Below are 24,542 nucleotides of genomic sequence, written 5' to 3'. Positions count from 1 at the left end.
TCTTGTCAACAGTGAAATAACCGATTGTAGCCATGTGTCATAAATAGATTCTACAACCATTAGGTGAAGATTTTGGAGAAATAGTATATACACAAATGTTAACATTAACAGCAAAGATAACTTTCCAATTGTAACAAGTTAATTTAAGGATGAGAAAAGCAGCTGTCACCAGTGATTCAGATTTAGATCAATTAGCTCCAATGGTGACAGCCATGCTTCTTATTCTAAGAAGGCCACTTGATTTGATGCAACATGGAGTAACAAGATATCACCTTAAAATATTTTAGCTCAATTATTTATATCCCTATTTTCATGTGAAAATTTTCATGATTTTTAGAAATTTATAATGTTTCTAGTCCACTGATTTAAACTAACTATGCTGTTTGAAATGTATGAACCTAAAGATCACACTTCAGACTCTTGTGGTTGAGTTTCCAAAACTCTCTATACCAGCAAAATCATGAAAATGTTATTAGACCTGGAGATCATTACCAAGGAGGTCTCTATAGTTCTCAGCACTATATGTACTATATGTTGTCTTACCTTGTATACATCTTTATTTTAAAATAACATGCTATGAAAAAAAAAAATAACATGCTATGGTTCAAAGGTGATATACAATGAAAATTTTACAATAGCGGTAAGTAAAACGGACGTAAACACCACGTTTTACCCCTATTGTCTCTAAATTCAACTATAGTTATTCTAAATATTCTATTGTAGAATATTCTATTGTAGAATATTCTATTGTACTTGTTGCCAATATTTGTTCTATAAAAATGTATTCAGTGTTCAAGGCATAGTGTGTTTATATGTGTATGTGTGTTTATACTTGATGTTGGATTTTTTAAATCACTTATATGTCATGTGATTGGTTGCATAACTATCATAATGATAGTTATGCAGCCAACTTGATTCTAATTCATCTTTTTTTAATATATTATTATTTTATTGATTTTAGTGTAGTATCTTTAAATATATTTAGTTATTTATTATTTTTGGCTGTGTTTGGTCTTCGTTGCTGCGTTCGGGATTTCTCTAGTTGTGGCGAACGGGGGCTGCTCTTCATCGTGGTGCGTGGGCTTCTCGTGGCGGTGGCTTTTCTTGTTGCGGAGCACGGGCTCTAGGCTTACGGGCTTCAGTAGTTGTGGCACGTGGGCTCAGTAGTTGTGGCTGGTGGGCCCTAGAGCGCAGGCTCACTAGTTGTGGTGCCTGGGCTTAGTTGCTCCGCGGCATGTGGGATCTTCCTGGACCAGGGCATGAATCCATGTCCCCTGCATTGGCAGGCAGATTCTTAACCACTGTGCCACCAGGGAAGTCCTCTAATTCCTCTTTATGTGAATTATTATGTGTGCTAGATAGGCGTCTTGTAAAAGATCATGTATTTCATTATTTTTTGGTATATTTATCTATTGACGGATGAGCAAAAGTAAGAAATAACTACTTACATGTAATTACTAATATAGGTATTACATAGTTTGCATTTTACATGTTTGTAAAGTGATGTTATTTTGAAAATGGAGACAAGTATTTCTTCCCATTTCTTCTGAAACAGAATCTTAGGAAACCTCAGAAGTTATGGAGAAATCTTTAGAAAGTTAGGAAACTGATGGATGAAAGGAGGTACTGAAGTGATTGCATCTAATTTCTTGCCGTAGATGTTTTATCAACAGGACACGTAGCATTTTGGTTTGCCAAGTTTTAATGAGGTGCTTTTAAGAAGTGATTAGTTGGTCTCCAAGATTATAATTACATCATCCCTATAATGTTTAACATGAAGCTGATTTATGAATAGAGATGAGTTAAACAATACTTGATAAAAAGAAACTGAGAACTGGAATAATAATGAAAAATTCTGAATACATGTACATATTTCAGTTTTACAACTGCACTTCAACGACATCTTTCTTGACAAGTAGGATATTCCAGTTTTCCCTCCCAACAGGTTGTTCGAAATACAGCAGAGCTATCCTTTGAACAATATCCGGTTTTACATACAAATTCAACAGTGTCATTTGTTTTAGAATAAAGTTTTTTATCTTTTCTCCATCTTAATTGTATGTTATGTTTTTTCATCATTTCTTCTGAAATTACACATGCATCTGAAGTTAAAAAAAATAAATATAAACTGTTAAGTAGTATACAAATATTTTCCACAGAATTTCAGGCTTTCAAGTAGAATTTCTTGCTCTGGTCCAAAAATTCCTTCTCAAAACCTTTTACAAACCAACTCATTGAAAATCCAGTATGTAGTTTCCATCATTTTAAACAGTTAATGTTGTAAGAATGAGGTACTATTTTTAGTGTAATAATTAAATGTTATAATCAAAGATTCATAATGTCAGTTATCATATGAAGAGCTTTCATTAAGGAATCTTTTGTTGCTATTGTTGCTTGAACAGGAAATTTTCAAAATTTATTTTCACACATATTATTAGTTGGTAGTCAAGCATGCAACAGAATGGTTGGTAGTTAATCCATGAAAACTCTATTATAAACAGCTAAACATCATACTCAATACACCGATTTTCCCAGGATCCACAAGAAGATTGAAATATTTACCTAAGCACTTTGGTGGTTCTGACCACTCTCCATTCTGACATACTATGTATCCGTTTCCCTGAAGTTCATAGTAGGACTGGCATTGGTACTCAACTTTCGATCCTGGAGGATATACTTGTGCCGGGAATGAGGTAATGTCTCCGTTGTCTATTGGTGGGGGAGGCCCACATTTTCCTTTAGAGTCTAAAAAATATGTTTGATTTATTGAAAGAGAAAAAAAAGAAAAAGAAACCCCACAGTTTAAAATAAAAAGATAAAAATGTAGCCTAATATGTAATAATCAGGCTTTTGATTTCTGATGACAGAAATGATTTATTGAAGAAATTTGAAACACTTAAACGAAAAGGCACATTTTTAAGTCCCTACTTTTACCCCACATGAAAGTACACATAATACATTAACAAATATGTCTGCTTTGCAGTGTTCTGGTATTAAAACATGTTTTCTTAGTGAATATATGCTGGACAGATGGATAACTAAGATAAAAAATATCCTTGTATACAACATACAGCAGTGTCTGTTGAATCTCTAGTCATATTTATTGATTTTCATTTTTATTACAAAATGAACATCAGCCCCAACAGCTGTTTTTATAAAAGTCAAAGAATTACAGATTTCAATAGTGGGAGAGGGAATGCTGTCTTCCTTTTCTGGACAAGATGAGGTAGAAATATTTCTGCTTATTGCATCTGCTCTGTATTATTTCTGCTAACTAAAAATCCTGAACATATTATAATAAACCAACTCAGGAGACTGTGAAAGATGTAGAGAAGATATCTGGTTAGAGACGTTGGGATTCAAGGAATTACACTCCAGAGACTTGTTTGGGTTTTCCTTTTCCCTTCTTTGTATCCTGGTTGGACCACTGAGACTGCAACCCAGAAATGATAGCAAGTTCAGAAAGAAAATTTTAAAAAAAAACAGTCCCAAGAAGAACTTGGTCTCTTTAAGCAAAGTCCCAGGAAAGGATCAGCATAGTAAGACAGAAACAGTATTTACAATCCTGACTTTCTCTAGAAATACACCATAGAACCTAAGACCAACCCATCCCCACCTTGATCAGCAGGGGCCAAGTGAGGAGTCCAGACTTCCACTCACATGGTGAGGGAAGAAGACACCTCTCCCCTTTCTCCAGGAGTCAGTGGAGGCCAGGTGGGAACCCTGGACTTGCACCCTGCATGGCAGTAAGGGAGGTCTGATAAATAAAAGATTTCAATAACGTCTTTAATCTCAATACAGAATACCCAAAATGTCCAGAATACAGTTGATCATCACTCATCATACCAAGGATGAGGAAAACCTCAAAAGAGAAAAAACAATCAAAAGAAGACAACACTGAGATGACATACATATTGAAATTATTGGGCAATGGTTTTTAAAAATCCAGTCAAATTGACAGAACTGGAAAATAGAGTAATATAACTTTTTAAAAAAACACACTGGATGGGCTCAATAATACATTGCAGATGGCAGAAGGATAAATAAACTTGACTATAGACTAACTTTGAAAATAGACTGAAAAGAAAATGGACAGAGCTTCAGGAACCCATGGGAAAATAGAAAAAGATTGGAGACCCAGAAAATGAAAAGGAAGGGGATGAGATGAAAAAAAAAATGTAAAAGTAATGGCTGAAAATTTCTGAAATAGGGCATAAGGCACAAATCTACATAATAAAACAGCTAAGTGAATTCCAAACAGGATAAACCCAAAGAAATCAATGTCAAGATACATCAAAATCAAACTGCTGGAAATTAAAGAAAAAGAAAAAAATCTCAAAAGAGCTAGATAGATATTATGCAATACTTATATGGAACAGGGATTCAAAAACTGGTAGGATTTTCATCCATGAACATAGAACCAGAAAGAAGTGACATCATTTTTTCAGTGCTGGAAGAAAAGAATTGTCAACCCCAAATTCTATATTGAGTGAAATATATTTTAGGATTAAAGGGAGAAAGAAAAATCTTTCCAGACAAAGGAAAACTGAGAGAACTTGTCTCTAGCAAACCTATACCTAAAGAATTGCTAAAGTTTAAAAAAAAAAAAAAAAAAAAAAAATAATTGCTAAAGCAATTCTTCAAATATAAAGGAAACTAGAAAAGGGATTGAGACTTTAGGAAGGAAGAAAAAACAATGGAATTGATTTTTAAAAATAAGGGTAAATATAATAAGAATATCTTTTCCCTAATGATTTTGTTAAATTAGGTATAAAATTATGTCATTTGAAACATTGCTCAATGTATATAGAGAGAATACTAAAGACACTTATGTTGAAATGTGGGGAGATAAAAAGAATCTAAATGGAAGTAAGGTTTCCACATTTCACCTGAAGTGGTAAAATGTCAATACAAGTAGGGAGTGATAAGCCGCTTATGTGACTGTTAATACTTGGAGCAACTGCTAATAAAAACATGACAAGACATATACTCCAAAGCAATGCAGATGTATAAAAATTAAGTTATTTATAATGTTCAAAAACCCACAGGGAAGACAAGAAAAGGAAATGGGGATGAGAAACCGAGGAAACACACAGAAAACAAATAATAAAATTGCTGACATTGTCCCTATTTTGTTAATAGATATTTTCAATGTAAAGAGCCTTAATATATCAGTGGAAAGACTGAAAATGGCAGGGTGGACACATAAACAAGATTCATCTATATGCTGTCTACAAGAAAATCACTCTAAACATGTTCAAGTGGAAGACTGCAAAAAATACATACCAGGAAAAAGTTAACTTGAAAAACTAGAAGTGGCTAATATATTTCTTGGTTTGAATTCCCTTACTTCCTGAACTCTAAACACTGAAGTGTCCCAGGACCAAGTTCTCAGACTTACTTTTTTTATATGTATACTAATTCCCTGAATGAGTTCAGCTAGTAACATGCCTTTAAATATCATCCATATGCTGAAGATGCCCAAATTTAAGTCACATTCTGTGATCAGGCCCTGGCTGCCTATATTCCATGTCTCAAAGTGGAATTTCTTGGGCTGTCAAATGTACTTATGGTATCGTTAACACATTTATTCACCAGGAAGTAACTGAATGTCTTAATATTTAAGATAAGAAATGTTCCAAGATTCCAACTGTTCAAATCTGGTCAACTCTTTCAAACAATAAATATGTCAGATTACTTATTCAGTCCACAAAAGAACTGGATTTTAAGCACCTTCATTTTATTTGCATCAAAAAAAAAATTCCATAAGAACTACTTCATTATACATTTATATCAACATATTTTGTCCCTAATAGATTCTCTAAAATTGGGGGGGGGTGGTGTAAGATACTCTACCTTTGCACTGAGGTGCTTTTGTCCAAGTTCCATTTAAACATATCACATCTACCTCCCCAAAAGGGTCATAAGGCCAGTTGCATTCATAATGTACGCTCTCACCACTTTGATATCTAGACTTCTTATTTTGTATAATAGCATTTTCCACTTTGGGCGGATTCACACAGGAAACATCTAGATAGAAAGAAAAATAGTATCTCTAATATAATGATCATTATGAACAGCAAGCTACCAAGTGGGATGTCACATATATTCCATATGGTCATTTAAAATCAAGAGTTAGGGCTTCCCTGGTGGCGCAGTGGTTGAGAGTCCGCCTGCCGATGCAGGGGACACGGGTTTGTGCCCTGGTCCGGGAAGATCCCACATGCCGTGGAGTGGCTGGGCCCGTGAGCCATGGCCGCTGAGCCTGCGCGTCCGGAGCCTGTTGCTCCGCAACGGAAGAGGCCACAACAAGTGAGAGGCCCACATACCGCAAAAAAAAAAAAAAAAGAAAAAAAAAAAAATCAAGAGTTAATCTGTCATGAAAGACTGCTAATTTTAATAAACTCACATGTAAGTTTGAGGATAAGGAGATAAAGCAATATTTTTTAGTACAAATTAAGCTTCTGTATCTTAAATCTCTCCCCCATCCTTCACTAGAAGGTTGATACACATTTTTTAGGCCAGTGAAAATGAAAGCTTTTCTGGACATCTCTTTCTCAGTTTAGTAAATTAAGTGTTATAAATTATATAAATTCAAAATGAATTTATGAACCATAAGAAAATCATAATAAAAGATCATTTGACATCAGGATTCGGTTTATAGTCATCCTGTTTACGAACTGTAACTTTAGGCCCTTAGAAAAATAAACACATTAGGTACTTCTTTAAAGACTTGATCAAGAGTTAGCATACTTTGAAGAATACCGTAGTTGAAAGAAGATGATTAATTAAAAGATCCAAACAAAGATCTGGAAAACTAACAGAAAAATAAATGTATGTATTTATTAAAATGCTCTTTAATAATATACTTTTGCAAATGCTTCAGTATACAACAATGAGTAATGTGTAATTCATCAGTGAGATTCAGGTGGATATAAAGTACAATACACTGTAGCTATGGTTCCTAAACTGAAATGTGCATAGAATCCCTTGGGAATCTTTAAAACAGTTTCAGGGTTCCATCCCCAGAGTTTTTGATACAACCGGTGTGAGTGAGCCTGTGAATCTGTGCTTGCATGTCTAATAACCTTCCAGAATATGCTAAGACTGCTGTGTCAGGGGCTGTGCATTGAGAATTATTGAGCTATAAGACTGAGCACTGAGTACACAATTCCATCCCTTTTTATGTTCAGGCATAAACCTTCTTTGACTTGGCCTGAAAATAATCTGTGTCCATTTTATGATGGTAGAGGCACTTTTCTGTATTATGTTACTTAAGATACTTTAATAAATAAAGTTTTAAAATTTACCAAAGTACCTCTGCATGCTGGCCTTCCTATCCATTTGCTCTTAATACACTGTATAGTATTGGCTCCATCCAATTGATAAGATGGTCGACATTTAAAAGCCACCTGTTCTCCTGACCTATATGATTTCTTCTTCTGGTCTATGAGTACAGCACCATTAAAGCTGGGTACGTTAAAACAATCTGTGTCTGAAAAAAAGAAAAATTGTATTTGTTTAGTACATCTTTAAAAATAATAGTGGCCAATAATTATATTCTAGAAAAATAGATATATACATATCAAACCAATGAATACTGTACAATATTTCTCTTACAACTTAAAATGTTAGAAGTCTTGACTTAGTTACATTGATTATGTCTATATTCATCAAAACTATAACATGGGAATGGTGATACTCAAAGAGACAGGGATGCCTTTGATGTTTGAGACCACACTTCTCACATTTAAATTATTTTTCCCCATCACAGGTCACCTACATTATGGATGTGTTTCTTTTTTTTGCTTCTGTCAAAGTCTGTTCCCTTGAATTATGTCAAATATCTTAGAAAATTGTATATTATAAAGAAATAACTGATAAATTAACAGTAAATTGAGTGCTGATAAGACTGATGAGCAGGGGCCAGCTGTGTTATAGGAACAGAGACCAGAAGTCTGAGAATGTGTATCAGAGGATGTCCAAAGTGTACACAAGATGATGTGATAGTGAGATAATTTAGTTCATGAATCAAACTTTTATCATTACTAGGGTTATTAACTCTCTACCAGAATCCAGAACTTTCCAAAGACACCTTGTTTAATTCTAGAATTACAGCTTAGTTTCATACTTGTGCCATTTATGTCCTGAATTAAAGATATTTATCAGCCTCAGAATAAAATAAAATATACTATACTTATGCATTCCGGTGGAAGGGACCATTTTCCTCCTAAACATCTTATAGATGCAGGTCCATCAATCCCAAAACCTTCATCACAGTCGTATGTAACTTCTTCTCCATCTTGGTAACTGCCTTTCTCATTAGATACAACACCATTCTGAATCGAAGGTGGAAGTCCACAAGGAAGTCCTAGGAATAAATGAAAGAACGATTTCATGTTTCACTAACTCTGAAATTTAATTTGATATACTGCTTGCCATATTTCATAGTTTTACTTGAAAACAATAAATGATTTTACAGGAACTTCCATCACATTGCAGAGAAATGCACAAATGCACCCAAAAATCACCATTCTGGTGTGTTTCCAGCTGTCCACTTGAACAAGAACTTGAAACTAAAAATACCAATATATTTATGAATGAGACTATCAGTGCATCTCTAAGCAATTATGATTAATAAAAGAGAACACACTGAGACTTCATCACCTTAAGAAAAGTACTATATATTGTAAGACATTAAAAGAGACATTGTAGGAAGAACGTAAGTTTTTTTTGAAAAAACTTGGTGGCAACGCATACATTGCAACTTATATGAATAAATAGGAATATAAATAGGTTTAACTATATGAATAGGTAGGTTTAGTTTTTTTACACATACAGTGTTAATACAAAAGAAAGTGCCAGATTTAAAAGTGATTCTATAGTGAACTGATGAAATTAACAGAAAATGAATATACAAAAATCGATTAAATGTATAAAAATATAAATTATATATTAATACATAAATGACCTATAAATATATAAATAATTAATATATTTAGGAATCTAAAGGATTCTGTTCCATGACTTTGATGATAATTGATTAGTAAAGAATGGTACTGAAAATAGAATTTTGGTTTGCATGCTGTCCTCACCTACACAACGAGGTGGAGAACTCCACTTTCCCATGTGGCATGTTATCACATTTTCTTCAGATATACTGAAACCATCTTCACAGGTATAACTTAACTTGGTGCCATGTGCATAAAGCTTGGGTTCAAATGTTTCTCTCCTTTCTTCTGCAGAGCTAGATGATTTAATCGTTCCATGGTCTATTTGAGGTGGTTGAGAACATGGAAGTTTTTCTACATGAAGAACAGAGATCAAAGGGTAAAGTATAAGTGTAATGTTTAAATTAAAAATACATTAAAATAAGAATAATTTGTGGCTCCCCTGGTGGCGCAGTGGTTGAGAGTCCGCCTGCCGATGCAGGAGACGTGGGTTTGTGCCACGATCTGGGAAGATCCCACATGCCGTGGAGCGGCTGGGCCTGTGAGCCATGGCCGCTGAGCCTGCACATCCAGAGCCTGTGCTCCGCAACGGGAGAGGCCACAGCAGTGAGAGGCCCGCGTACAGCAAAAAAATAAATAAATAAAAATAATCTGAACAAGTTAAAGAATTTTAAAGCTGAAAAATATTTGAAACTTGCAAGGTATTTGTCTTCATAAACACTATGCTGCTATCCACTTGTTCAGTATGCCCCTTCATCCTTTTTTTAAATTTATCTTTACTGAAATATATTTGATGTATAATAGTATGTTAGGGAGAGGAGTCAATATGGTGGACTAGGAGGACATGGAATTCATGTCTCTGCACAATTGGCACCTACCAGGCACCATTGGGGGACCATGGACACCTAAGGGGACAGGAGGAACCCCCAGCAACCAGGTAGTATGTGGGTCATGGGAGGAATGAGGGGGGAGGAGAAGTGGAGGTGGGATGGGACTGGCACCCTGAGGGGTGGCTGGGGGAGGGGAAGGGATCCCTTGCCCAAAGGGGGAAATTGGGGAACCATTGGGAGGGCAGAGGATCAAAAGAGAGCGTGGCCAGGTTTCTCCTGCCCTCTTGGGCCTCCAGGAGGCTACTGAGATCCCGGGACTGATCCTCTGGCAACCTAGGCCCCCTCCAGCTGCAGAGGTCCTGAGCGAGTGGGAGGGTGGGAAGGGAGAGCAAAAGTAAAGTCTGGACCTCTGGGACTGGCACCCTTGAAGGGCGGCTGGGGGAGAGGAGGAGTTCCTACACCCAGCGAGACCCACCAACAGTCAGGGGTCCAGCAGGAATGGGGGAGACCCTGGGGGAGACATGGGGGAACACAGAGGAATGGAAGGGAATGCAACCAGAACTTTCCCTGTCCACTTAGGCACTGAGGAGCCTGTTGGGCTCCTGGGCCTAATCCACTGCCCTTGGAGCCTCCCTCCTGCGGCTCAGAGCCCAAGCCCCACCCCTACACCCCATCAAGGGCCCTACCTCTATAATTGGAGACCCCCTCTGAGACCCACTCTAACCACGCTGGGCCTAAATCCCTCCCACACACCCTCAACCAGGGCCTTACCTCCAAACTCTGGAACTCCACACTCCATAGGCAGTCCTTTAGACTTGCTGTCTCTCTGCTTCCACTTGAATGATGCCCTGCCTAGGCCCCACCCCCAAGGCCTTTTCTGGCTGCGTGGGTCCTGGGCCTAGGCTCTGCCTCATGCTCAAACGTCAGCCTCCCTGCCTAGGTTCCACTCCACCTTAAATCCCGCCACTGCCTAAGTTCCATCTTTGCCTAAACACCTACCCCCCTACAGCCAAGGTTTTTTCTTTTTTTCTTCCTTTCTTTTTTTATCTTTTTTTCTTTTTTCTTCTTTTAGATTGGGGTTCTGTTTTACCTTGTTGTTGATCCATTTATATTTTTATTTTTTCTAATAAATCTTTTACTTTTCTAATTTTATTTTATTCTTTATACTTTGTCATTGTTCTGCTCCTTTTGGCTTGTTCCCTGCCCCCTCCCCCCACCTTTTTCTGTTGTGGTTTTGTTTTACTTTATTGCGGTTGTTTCAATTATATTTTTATTTTTCCTAATATAGTTTTTATCTTTCTAATTTTATTTTGTCTTTTAGTCTTTGTTATTGTACAGCTCCTTTCTTTGATCTTTTATCTTTTTTTTTTTTTTTTGCTTACCATGTGGCTTGCAGGATCTTGGTTCCCAGGCCAGAGGTCAGGCCCAAGCTCCTGTGGTGGGAGCTCCGAGTCCAAAACTCTGGATAACAGAGAACCTCAGACTCCAGGGAATATTAATAGGAATGAAGCCTCCCAGAGGTCCTCATCTTGGCACCAAGACCTGGCTCTATCCAACTACCTGCAAACTCCAGTGCTGGATGCCTCAGGCCAAATAGCCAGTTAGACAGGAGTACAGCCCCACCCATCAAAAAAAAAAAAGAAATGACAAAAAGTTATGTTACAGATGAAGGAGAAGGTAAAAACCTACAAGACCAAATAAATGAAGACAAAAGAGGCAACCTACCTGAAAAAGAGTTCAGAGTAATCATAGTAAAGATGATCCAAAATCTCGGACACAGAATGGAGAAAATATAAGAAACATTTAACAAGGATCTAGAAGAACTAAAGAGCAAACAAACAATGATGAACAACACAATAACTGAAATTAAAAATATTCTAGAAGGAAGCAATAGCAGAATAACTGAAGCAGAAGAACAGATAAGGGACCTGGAAAGAAAAAATGGTGGAAATAACTACAGCAGAGCAGAATAAAGACAAAAGAATGAAAAGAATTGTGGATAGTCTCAGAGATCTCTGGGGCAACATTAAACACACCAATATTTGAATTATAGGGATCCCAAAAGAAGAAGAGAAAAAGAAATGGTCCGAGAAAATATTTGAAGAGACTATAGTCAAAAAATTCCCTAACATGGAAAAGGGAATAGTCAATCAAGTCTAGGAAGCACAGAGAATCCCATACAGGATAAACCCAAAGAGAAACACACTGAGACACATATTAATCAAACTGTCAAAAATTAAATACAAAGAAAAAAACATTAAAAGCAGCAAGGGAAAAACAACAAATAACATACAAGGGAATCCCCATAAGGTTAACAGCTGATCTTTCAGCAGAAACTCTTCAAGCCAGAAGGGAGTGGCAGGCCGTATTTAAAATGATGAAAGTGAAAAACCTACAACCAAGATTACCTGTCAGGGATCTCATTCAGATTCAATGGAGAAATAAAAAGCTTTACAGACAAGCAAACGCTAAGAGAATTCAGCACCACCAGCTTTACAACCAGCTTTATAACAAATGCTAAAGGAACTTCTCTAAGCAGGAAACACAAGAGAAGAAAAAGACCCACAGAAACAAACCCAAATCAATTAAGAAAATGAAAAAAAAAAAAAAAAAAAAAAGAAAATGGTAATAGGAACATATATATCAATAATCATCTTGAATATAAATGGATTAAATGCTCCAACCAAAAAACACAGAATGGATACAAAAACAGGACCTCCATATATGCTGTCCACAAGAAACCCACTTCAGACCTAGAGACACATACAGAGTGAAAGTGAGGGGATGGAAAAAGATATTCCATGCAAATAGAAATGAAAAGAAAGCTGGAGTAGCAATATTCATATCAGATAAAATAGACTTTAAAATAAAGACTGTTGCAAGAGACATTAAAGGACACTGCCTAATGATCAAGGGATCAATCCAAGAAGAAAACGTAACAATTATAAATATTTATGCACCCAACATAGGAGCACCTCAATACATAAGGCAAACGTTAACAGCCATAAAAGGAGAAATTGACAGTAACACAATAATAGTGGGGGACTTAACACCCCACTTACACCAATGGACAGATCATCCAGACAGAAAATAAATAAGGAAACACAAGCTTTAAATGACACAATAGATCAGGCGGAATTAATTAATACTTTTAGTACATTCCACCTGAAAGCAGAAGAATACACTTTCTTCTCAAGTGCATATGGAACATTCTCCAGAATAGTTCACATCTTGGGTCACAAATCAAGTCTTGGAAAATTTAAGAAAATTGAAATTATATCAAGCATCTTTTACGACCACAACGCCATGAGATTAGAAATCAATTACAGGAAAAAAACAGTAAAAAACACAAATACATGGAGGCTAAACAATGCACTGCTAAATAATCAAGAGATCACTGAAGAAATCAAAGAGGAAATAAAAAAATACCTAGAAACAAATGACAATGAAAACATGAGGATCCAAAACCTATGGGACTCAGCAAAAGCAGTTTTAAGAGGGAAGATCATAACAATTCAAGCTCACCTCAAGAAACAAGAAAAATCTCAAATGAAAAATCTAACCTTACACCTAAAGCAACTAGAAAAAGAACAAAGAAAACCCAAAGATAGTAGAAGGAAAGAAATCATAAAGATCAGAGCAGAAATAATGAAATAGAAACAAAGAAAATAATGGCAAAGATGAATAAAACTAAAAGCTGGTTCTTTGAGAAGATAAACAAAATGGATAAACCGTTAGCCAGACTTATCAGGAAAAAAAGGGAGAGGACTCAAATCAATAAAATTAGAAATGAAAAAGGGGAAGTTACAACAGACACTGCAAAAATACAAAGTATCCTAAGAGACTACTACAAGCAACACTATGCCAATAAAATGGACAACCTGGAAGAAGTGGACAAACTCTTGGAAAAGTAAAACCTTCCCAGACTGAACCAGAAAGAATTAGAAAATATAAACACACCAATCACAGATAATGAAATTGAAACTGTAACTGATAATTTCCAACAAACAAAAGTCCAGGACCAGATGGTTTCACAGGCAAATTCCATCAAACATTTGGAGAAGAGTTAACACCGATCCTTCTCAAACTCTTCCAAAATATTGTAGAGGGAGGAACAATCCCAAACTCGTTCTACAAGGCCACCAGCACCTTGATACCAAAACCAGACAAAGATATCACACACAAAAATTATAGACCAATATCACTGATGAACATGGATCAAAAATCCTCAACAAAATACTAGCAAACAGAATCCAACAACACGTTAAAAGGATCATACACCATGATCAACTGGGATTTATCCCAGGTATGCAAAGATTCTTCAGTATATGCAAAACAATCAATGTGATACACCGTATTAACAAACTAAAGAATAAAAACCATATGATCATCTCAATAGATGCAGACAGAGTTTTGACAAAATACAACACCAATTTATGGTAAAAACTGTACAGAGAGTGGACATAGAGGGAGCCTACCTCAACATAGTGAAGGCCATGTAAGAAAACCTATAGCAAACATCACTCTCAATGGTGAAAAATTGAAAGCATTTCCTCTAAGATCAGGAACAAGACAAGGATGTCCACTCTTGCCACTATTATTCAACATAGTATTGGAAGTCCTAGCCACAGCAATCAGAGAAGAAAAAGAAATAAAAGGAATACAAATTGGAAAAGAAGAACTAAAACTGTCACTGTTTGCAGATGACAGGATACTGTACATAGAAAATACTAAAGATGCCACCAGAAAACTACTAGAACTAATCAATGAATTAGGTAAGATTTCAGGATACAAAATTAATGCACAGAAATCTCTGACCTTCCTATACACTATCAATGAAAGATCAGAAAGTGAAATTAAGGAAACAATCCCATTTACCATTGCAACAAAAAGAATAATATATCTAGGAATAAACCTACCTAAGGAGGCAAAAGACCTGTACTCAGAAAACTATAAAACACTGATGAAAGAAATCAAAGATAACATAAACAGATGGAGAGATATACCATGCTCCTGGATTGGAAGAATCAATATTGTGAAAACGACTATATTACTCAAAGCAATCTGCAGGTTCCGTGCAATCCCTATCAAGTTACTAATGGCATTTTTCACAGAACTAAAGAAAGAAATTTTACAATTTGTACGGAAACACAAAAGACCCTGAGTGGCCAAAGCAGTCTTAGGAAAGAGAAATGGAGCTGGAGGAATCAGGCTCCCTGACTTCAGACTATACTACAAAGCTACAATAATCAAGATGGTATGGTAGTGGCACAAAAACATAAATATAGATCAATGGAACAGGACAGAAAGTCCAGAGATAAACCCACGCACATATGGTCACCTTATCTTTGACAAAGGAGACAAGAATAAACAATGGAGAAAAGACGGCCTCTTCAATAAGTGGTGCAGGGTAAAATGGACAGCTGCATGTAAAAGAATTAAATTAGAACACATCCTAACACCATACACAAAAATAAACTCAAAATGTTTTAAGGACCTAAATGTAAAGCCAGACACTATAAAACTCTTAGAAGAAGACATAGGCAGAGCACTCTATGACATAAATCACAGCAAGGTCCTTTTTGAGCCACCTCCTAGAGTAAGGGAAATAAAAGCAAAAATAAACAAATGGGACCTAATGAAACTTAGAAACTTTTGCATAGCAAAGGAAACCATAAACAAGACAAGAAGACAACCCTCAGAATGGGAGAAGATATTTGCAAGTGAAGCAACTGACAAGGGATTGATCTCCAAAATATACAAGCAGCTCATGCAGCTCCGTATCACAAAAACAAACCACCTAGTCCAAAAATGGGCAGAAGACCTAAATAGACATTTCTCTAGAGAAGACATGCAGATGGCCAACAAATACATGAAAAGATATTCAATATTACTAATTGTTGGAGAGATGCAAATCAAAACCATGGTGAGGTGTCACCTCACACCAGTCAGAATGACCATCATCAAAAACTCTAGAAACATAAGGGGCTTCCCTGGTGGCACAGAGGCTAGGAATCTGCCTGCCAATACAGGGGACATGGGTTCAATCCCTGGTCCCGGAGGATCCCACATGCCATTAAGTCTGTGTGCCACAACTACTGAGCCTGCGCTCTAGAGCCCACGAGCCACGCTACTGAAGTCCGCATGCCTAGAGCCCATGTTCCACAACAAGAGAAGCCACTGCAATGAGAAGCCTGCACACTGCAATGAAGAGTAGCTCCCACTCGCCGCCACTAGTGAAAGCCTGCACACAGCAACGAAGACCCAATGCAGCCAAAAATAAATAAATACATTTAAAACAAAACAAAAAAACAATAAATGCTGGAGTGTGGAGAAAAGGGAACACTTCTGCACTCTTGGTGGGAATGTAAATTGATACAGCCACTATGAAAGAGTATGGAGGTTCCTTAGAAAACTAAAAATAGAACTACCATATGACCCACTACTGGGCATATACCCTGAGAAAACCATAATTCAAAGAGATACGTTTACCACAATGTTCATTGCAGCACTATTTACAAAGGCCAGGACACGGAACAAACCTAAATATCCATCAACAGATGAATGGAGAAAGATGTGACACATATATACAATGGAATATTACTCAGCCATAAAAAGAACGAAATTGAATTATTTGTAGTGAGGTGGATGGCCCTAGAATCTGTCATACAGAGTGAAGTAAGTCAGAAAGAGAAAAACAAATACCATATGTTAATGTATATATATGGAATTTAAAGAAGCGGTACTGATGAACCTAGTGGCAGGGCAGGAACAAGGATGCACAAGTAGAGAATGGACTTGAGAGCATGGGGGTGGGGGGAGGTTGAAGTGAGAGAGTGGCACGGACATATATACACTACCAAACGTAAAATAGATAGCTAGTGGGAAGCAGCTGCATAGCACAGGGAGATCAGCTTGGTGTTTTGTGACAACCTAGAGGGGTGGGATAGGGAAGATGGGAGGAAGGCTTGGGAGGTAGGGGATATGGGGATGCGTGTATACATGTAGCTGATTCACTTTGTTGTATGGCAGAAACTAGTACAACATTGTAAAGCATTTATACTCCAATAAAGGTGTGAAAAAAAAAATATTGTGTTAGTTTCAGGTCTACTACATAATGATTTGACTTTTACATATATTATGAAATGACCAGCAGGATGTCTAATAGCAATCTGTCCCTATACAAAGTTATTATAATATCATTGATCATATTCCTTATGCTGAATACACATCCTCCTGGCTTCTTTAGAGTCTACGTATATGTGAGATCATGTGGCATTTGTCTTTTTCTACCTAACTTATTTTACTTAACCATAATACACCCTAGATCCATCCATGTTTTTGCAAATGGAAATGTGTAATTTTTATGGCTCAGTAATAGTTCATTTTGTGTGTATATATAAAACATCTTCTTAATCCACTCCTCTATCAATGGACACTTAGGTTGATTCCAGACCTTGGCTATTGTAAGTGATGCTGCAATGAACATTGGAGTGCATATATCTTTTCAAATGTTTCTGGTTCCTTTGAATAAATACCCAGAAGTGGAATTGCCAGATCATATGGCAGTTCTATTTTTAGTTTTTAAGGAAACTCCATACTCTTTTCCATAGTGGCTGCACCAATCTACAATTGCACCAACAGTGCACAAAGATTTCCTTTTCTCCACATCCTCGCCAACACTGGATGTTGTCTTTTTGATGACAGCCATTAAGACAGGTGTGAAGGGACATTTCACTGTGGTTGTGACATGCATTTGCCTGCCTTTTAATGATGTTGAGCTTCTCTTCGTGTGTCTTTTGGCCATCTGTATGTCTTCTTTGGAAAAAATGTCTATTCAGGTCCTCTGCCTATTTTTTAGTTATTTGTTTTTCTGATGTTGGTTGCATTAATTCTTTGTATAGTTTGAATATTAACCCCTTAATGGATATATCCTTTGCAAATATCTTCTCACATTCAGTAGGCTACCTTTTTCATTTTATTGATCGTTTTCTTTGCTGTGGAAAAGCTTTCTCATTTTATGTAGTCCCGTTTGCTTATTTTTGCTTTTGTTTCCCTTGCCTGAGGAGACATATCCAAAAAATCTCCCAAAACCCAAAATATTGCTAAAACTGATGTCAAGGAGCATACTGCCTTTGTTTTCTTCTAGAAGTTTTATGGATTCAAGAGTTACAATTAAGTCTTTAATTCACTTTCATTTTATTTTTGTATATTGTGTGAGAAAGTAGTCCAGCTTGCTTCTTTCGCATGTAACTTTCTTGTTTCTCCAACACCATTTACAGAGGCAATCATTTCCCCATGATGTTCTTGCCTCCTTTGTCATAGATTAATTGACCATATAAATGTGGGTATACTACTGGGCTCTCTGATCTGTTCCCTAGATCTGTGTGTCTGCTTTTGTGCTAGTGCCATTCTGTTTTGATTACTCTAGCTTTGTAGTATAGCCTGAAGTCAGGGAGCCTGATTCCTCCAGCTCCACTTTTCTTTCTCAAGATTGCTTTGGCTACTTGTGGTCTTTTGTGTTTCCCTACCAAAAAAAAAAAAAAAAAAATTGTTCTAATTCTGTGAAAAATGCCATTGGTAATTTAATAAGGATTGCATTGAATCTGTAGATTGCTTTCAGTAGCATGGTCATTTTAACAATATAAATTCTTCCAATTTGTGAACATGATATCTTTCCATTTGTTTTGTCATCTTCAATTTATTTCATCAATTTCTTATAGTTTTCAGAGTACAAGTCTTTTAGACTTGTCCTAAAAGGGTACAAGTCTTTTACCTCCTTGGTTAGATTTATTCCTAGCTATTTTATTCTTTTTGATGCAATTGTAAATGGGATTGCTTTCTTGATGTCTCCCTCTAAAACTTTGTTGTTCGAGCATAGAAATGCAACATATTTCTATATATTAATTTTATATCCTGCAACTTTAATGAATTCATTTATTAGTTCTAATAGTTTTTGGTGGTGTTTTTCTATGTATAGTATCATGTTATCTACAGATAGTGATAGCTTTACTTCTTCCTTTCCAATTTGAATTTCTTTTATTTCTTTTCTTGTTTGATTGCTGTGTGTAGGACTTCCAATACTATGTTGAGTAAAAGTGGAGAGAGTGGGCATCCTTGTCTCGTTCCTGGTTTAGAGGAAATGATTTCAGCTTTTCACCGTTGAGTATGACATTGGCTGGACGTTTGTCATATATGGCCTTTATTATGTTTAGGTTTGTTTCCCCTCTACCCACTTCACTGAGAGATTTAACATAAATAGATATTAAGCTTTGTCGAGAGCTTTTTCTGCATCTATTGAGATAATCATATCATTTTTTTTTTTTTTTTTTTTTACGGTACGTGGGCCTCTCACTGCTGTGGCCTCTCCCACTGCGGAGCACAGGCTCTGGACGCGCAGGCTCAGCGGCCATGGCTCACGGGCCTAGCTGCTCTGCGGCATGTGGGATCTTCCCGGACCGGGGCACAAACCCGTGTCCCCTGCATCGGCAGGCAGACTCTCAACCACTGCGCCACCAGGGAAGCCCAATCATATCATTTTTATTCTTCAATTTGGTGATGTATATCACATTGATTTGCAGATATTGAAACATGCTTGAATCCCTCTGAAAAGTCCCACTTGATCGTGGTGTATGATCCTTTTAACGTATTGTTGAATTTGGTTTGCTAATATTTGATTGAAGATTTTTACACCTAAGTTCATCAGTGATATTGGCCTGTAATTTTCTTTTTTTGCACCGTCTTTGTTTTTGGCCTCAGGGTGATGCTGAACTTGCAGAATAAGTTCAGAAGTGTTCTTCCTCTTCAATTTTTTTGGAATATTTTGAGAAGAATAGGTGTTAACTCTTTTGTAAATGGTAGAATTCACCTGTGAATCTGTATGGTCCTGGATTTTTGTTTCTTGGGTTTTAAAATTACTGATTCAATTTTAATATTGGTAATCAGTCTGTTCGTATTTTCTATATTTCTCCTGATTTATATTTGAGAAATTGTGCATTACATGGAATTTATCAATTTCTTCTTGGTTGTGCATTTTATTGGTGTGTAATTATTCATAGTAATCTCTTATGGTTCTTTATATTTCTGCGGTATCAGTTGTAGCTTCTCCTCTTTCATTCCTGATTTTATTGAGTCAGACCCTCATCTCTTTTTCTTGATGAGTCTTTCTAAAGGTTTATCAATTGTGTTTATCTTTTCAAATGACTAGCTATTAGTCTCATTGATATTTTCTATTGTTTTTTTTAAGTCTCTATTCCATTCATTTCTCCTCTGTATTATTTCTTTCCTTCTACTAAATTTGGGTTTGTTTACTCTTCGTTTTCTAGTTTCTTTAGGTCTAAGGTTAGACTATTTACTTGGGATTTTTCTTCTTTCATGAGGCAGGCCTGTATCACTATAAACTTCCCTCTTAGAATTGCTTTTGCTGAGTCCCATAGATGTTGGACCATTGTTTTTCCATTTTCATTTGTCTTCAAGTATTTTTCTTAATATCCTCTTTGATTTCTTCAGTGACCCCTTGGTTGTTTTGTACCATATTGTTTAACCTTTAACTGTTTGCACTTTTGGCAGTTTTGGGTTTTTTTTTTCCTGTAGTTGAAGTCTAGTCTTATACATTTGTCGTCAGAAAAGATGCTGGCTATGATTTCAATGTTCTCAACTTTCTTTTGTGGCCAAGAGGTAATCTATCCCAGAGAATGTTCTATGTGCACTTGAAAAGAATGTGTATCTGATGATTTTGGATGGAATGTTCTATATATGTTTAGTAAGTCCATCTGACTTACAGTTTAAGTCCAATGTTTCTTCACTGGATTTAAACTTGATTTTCTGTCTGGATGACCTGTCTTTTAATGTAAGTGGGAAGTTAAAGTCCTCTACTATTGTTTTGTTACTGTCTATTTCTCTGTATGTGTTTGTTAGTATTTTCTTTATGTACTTAGGTGCTTCTAGTTTGGGTGCATATATATTTAAAATTGTTGCATAATCTTGTTGGATTGGTCCCTTTCTCACTATATAATGTCTTCTTTGTCTCTTGTTTCAGTCTCTGTTTTAAAGTCTATTTTGTCTGATATAAATTTTGCTACCCCAGATTTGTGTTTATTTCTAGTTTCATGAAATGCTTTTTTCCACTCCCTCACTTTCAGTCTGTTTCTTTAGATCTGAAGTGAGTGATTATAGGCAGCATATATATGCGTCTTTTTGGTTTTTTTTTTTTAAATCAATTCAGCCACTCTATGTCTTTTGATTGGAGCATTTTGGTTCATTTATATTTAAAGTAATTATAGATAGGTAAGTACCTTTTGCCATTTCATTAATTGTTTTTTGGTTGTGTTTGTAATTCTTTTTTGTTCCTTTTGTTCTCTCTTCCTTTGTGATTTAATGACTATCTTTAGTGTTATGTTTGGATTACTTTCTTTTGTGTGTGTGGATCTATTATAGATTTTTTTTGTTTTGTTGTTACTATTAGATTCATATATAACAACATATATTCATATGTGGTTATAAGTTGATAGTCTCTTAAGTTCAAACACATTCTAACAACCCTGCATTTCTATTCCCCACCTCATATTTTACATCCTTTTGTTTTGTGTTTCTATATTAACTACTTATTGTGGATACAGAGGATTTTACTATTTTTGTCTTTTAACCATCCTACTAGCACCTACTACCTTTACTGTATGTTTGCTTTTACCATTAAGATTTTTTTCTTTTGTAATTTTCTTATTTCTAGTTGTGGTCTTTACTTTTCCTCTTAGAAAGTCCCTTTAGCATTTCTTGTAAAGTCATTTTATTGCTGCTGAACTCTTTTATCATCTGCTTATCTGTAAAGCTGTTGATCCATCCTTTGATAGCCTTGCTGGATACAGTCGTCTTGGTTGTAAGTTTTTTCCTTTCATCACTTTGTATATGTTGTGCCACTCCCTTGTGGCATGCAAAGTTTCTGCAGAAAAATCTGCTAATAGTCTTAGAGGAGTCCTCTTGTCTGTACCTAATGGCTTTTTCCTTACTACTTTTAAGATTCTCTTTTTATTTTTAATTTTTGCCATTTAAATGATAATGTGTCTTGGTGTGGTCCTCTTTGGGTAAATGTTGTTTGGGACTTTCTGATTTCCAGACCTGGAAGTCTGTATATTTCTTGTTAGAATGTTTCAGCTATTATTTCTTCAAATACGTTCTCTGTTTCTCTCTGTCTCTCTTTATTTGGGATCCCTATAATGAGAATGTTACTATACTTGATGTTGTTGCGGATGTCCCTTAGGCTATCCTCATTTTTTTAAATTCTTTTTTTCTCTTTCCTATGCTGTTGGGTGGTTTCCACTACCCTGTCTTGCAGATCACTGACCCATTCTTCTGAATCCTCTAATCTGCTGTTGACTTCCTCTGGTGTAATTTTTCATTTCAGCTGCTGTATTCTTCAGTTCTGTTTAGTTCTTCCTTATATTTTCTACCTTTTTCTTAAAATTCTCACTGTTTTCATACATTCTTCTCCAGAGTTCATTGAGCATTGTTATGGTCATTACCTTGAACTCTATTGGGCATACTGCTTACCTTCACTTTGTTTAGAGTTTTTTCTGAGATTTTGTCTTGCTCCTTCATTTGGAATGTATTTCTCTGTCTCCTCATTTTGCCTAATTCTCTGTGTCTATTAATATGTGTGAGGCATGTTCCTGATCTTGGAGGAGTGACCTTATGTAGGAAAAGTCTATGGGACCCAGCAGCATGCTCCCCTCTGTAGGATCTATACACCAGATCTATATGCTATAAGGGTGCCCATCTGTTGTAGCAAGGCCAATTACTGTGGGTGCACTGGTAGGTGGGGCTGGCCCCCCACCTGGTTGGCTACCAGACTCTGCCTCATGCAGAGGCTGTCAGCCACTGGTGGGCAGGACCAAGTCCTGGGGCAGCTGGCTGCAGGGCCCAAGGGTACCTGCGCTGGTGCTGTCCCACCCAGGAACAGAGCCAGGTCCCATTGTAGGAGCTGTGGGGCCTGGTGGGGCCTGGGGTTGGTGCTGTCATGGGTTGGTAAGCTTCTGGTGCTAATAAGCTATAGGGAGAACTCCAAAGTGGCACTTTTATCTTATAATGGCTGGCACCAGTATCCATGTCCCCAGTTGCCTCCTGCCTCTCTGGGAGGTTCACAAAGATCAGCAAGTCAGTCTAACCCAGACTTCTTTCTAATTGCTGCCTCTGCACTGGGACATGGAGCAAGTGAGAATTTTTGTGTGCCTTTTAAGAACAGAATCTCTGTTTCCTACAGCCCTCTGGCTTTCCTGTACACAAGCTACACTGGACTTCTAAGTCAGACATGCTGGGGGAATTATCTTCCAAGTCTGTGACTCCCAGGCTGGGCAGCCCAACTGCCCCTTCATTCTTGTCCTTTTGATCATTAGGAATAAAATATTCATAAACATAAATTTTATCTGGTATTTACATAGTAGGCCAAAGATTTTGTCTGTATTTACTTCTCACTAGAAGTGAAAGAATGTTCATTAATTTATATACTTAATTGTGATTTACCATTTCAAGATAAAGTGGAATAGAGAGATCCTGACCTTGCTGATCCATACAAAGCTTAGAGGAGTATTAATCTTATTTAAAAGAATCTTATAAAGCACGTTATGCACTACTGACCAATACAGCGTGGGATTGACTGCCATCTCCCATCCTTGCACACAAGTTCTTCTTCATCTTCAAGTAGATAATTTTCTTGACAGAGAATAGATATTTTTTCTCCATCCTGATATGTCACTGTAGTTGTCATATTTCGAGAATTGGGAATCTGAGGTGGGGGTGGGCATGATTGTATTTGTGCTTCTGAAAATATTAAAATTAGATTTCTTGATTAAAAACCATAAGTTAAAAATATTAAAGGAATAATTTTCAATAAATAGAAAGCTCTAATAATATATCATAAATGATTAAACAATATTAGACTCAATTATACTCTTAAGCTTGTTTAGCACTTTAATATATCACACTTGGTTTACAGTGTCATGGTCTTCCTTGTAGGTTCTTCCTTCTGTTATTTCTGTGGTCAATCTTGCATAATTTACATAAAATCGATTTTAATTACTTCTAACCTTTAGAATGTTCGAAGTGAATTGCTCACTCAATTACAGGCACTAAGTAAAAACTGACATCAGGGTATTTTTTTTTACACATATTGGTGATCAGATGTATTGGAATCAGCTTAAAATCCCCACAAGATTTTCTCCCAGTGGAAGCAGATTAGCCAGAGGAAAAATTACACTTAGTTAATGATCGATTAATTTGATGCAGAGTCTTGGCCAAGGTAAGAATTAGATATTAGATATGTTCACTGGGATTTATAGTATACTGTTTACAGTTCAGAGCTCTTCTGGAGGTACAATTTACTAGCTTTCCTGTGCTGTTAAGAGATATACAGATTGATGAAATACACCTGGTTTAACGGATTAGACAACCTGGCTTTAGTTACGTGACCAGCAGGGTATAAAAGACCCTTCTGTAAACTGTGTCTGAGTCCCATAAAATTGAGATACCTCAGATATATATTGGCAGTTCATAATTTGAAGACAAAGCCTGTCCTGCTCAACTGAGGGAAGACTCTGCATGACTATACCTGGAAGATTTTGGACCTCTCTGTGACTTCTTGATTTTGTTTTTTCCTGCCATACTGCATTTTTATTTCATTAGAAGGCATATGCAAGTATATACTGGAAAGTCTTGTAAATCCTTTCAATTGTTCAATATTTTGTATTAAATTCAGGGAAATATTTGACTG

The 24,542-nt window shown here is 36.5% G+C and overlaps 1 protein-coding gene across 5 annotated transcripts in view; it reads right to left on the bottom strand.

Annotated features, from left to right (window-relative positions):
* LOC116757160 (complement factor H-like) overlaps positions 1 to 24,542 on the bottom strand; it is a 120,352-nt gene that overhangs the window by 24,361 nt on the left and 71,449 nt on the right. For 3 of the 5 annotated variants that reach the window (XM_032638577.1, XM_032638595.1, XM_032638615.1), the window contains 7 exons: positions 23,411 to 23,593; positions 9,096 to 9,305; positions 8,198 to 8,371; positions 7,319 to 7,495; positions 5,857 to 6,030; positions 2,563 to 2,745; positions 1,685 to 2,102 (listed from right to left, as the gene is read on the bottom strand). In XM_032638577.1, the coding sequence (XP_032494468.1) occupies positions 1,894 to 2,102; positions 2,563 to 2,745; positions 5,857 to 6,030; positions 7,319 to 7,495; positions 8,198 to 8,371; positions 9,096 to 9,305; positions 23,411 to 23,593 (1,310 nt within the window). In that variant the 3' untranslated portion in view covers positions 1,685 to 1,893. Of the gene's footprint in view, positions 1 to 1,684; positions 2,103 to 2,562; positions 2,746 to 5,856; positions 6,031 to 7,318; positions 7,496 to 8,197; positions 8,372 to 9,095; positions 9,306 to 23,410; positions 23,594 to 24,542 lie in introns of those variants that run through there. The other 2 variants (XM_032638586.1, XM_032638605.1) reach the window with 2 other exon arrangements.

This window comes from Phocoena sinus, chromosome 1 (genome assembly GCF_008692025.1).
Source record: "Phocoena sinus isolate mPhoSin1 chromosome 1, mPhoSin1.pri, whole genome shotgun sequence".
Classification (NCBI taxonomy): Eukaryota; Metazoa; Chordata; class Mammalia; order Artiodactyla; family Phocoenidae; genus Phocoena; species Phocoena sinus.
This window is presented reverse-complemented; position numbering and strand designations above follow the sequence as displayed.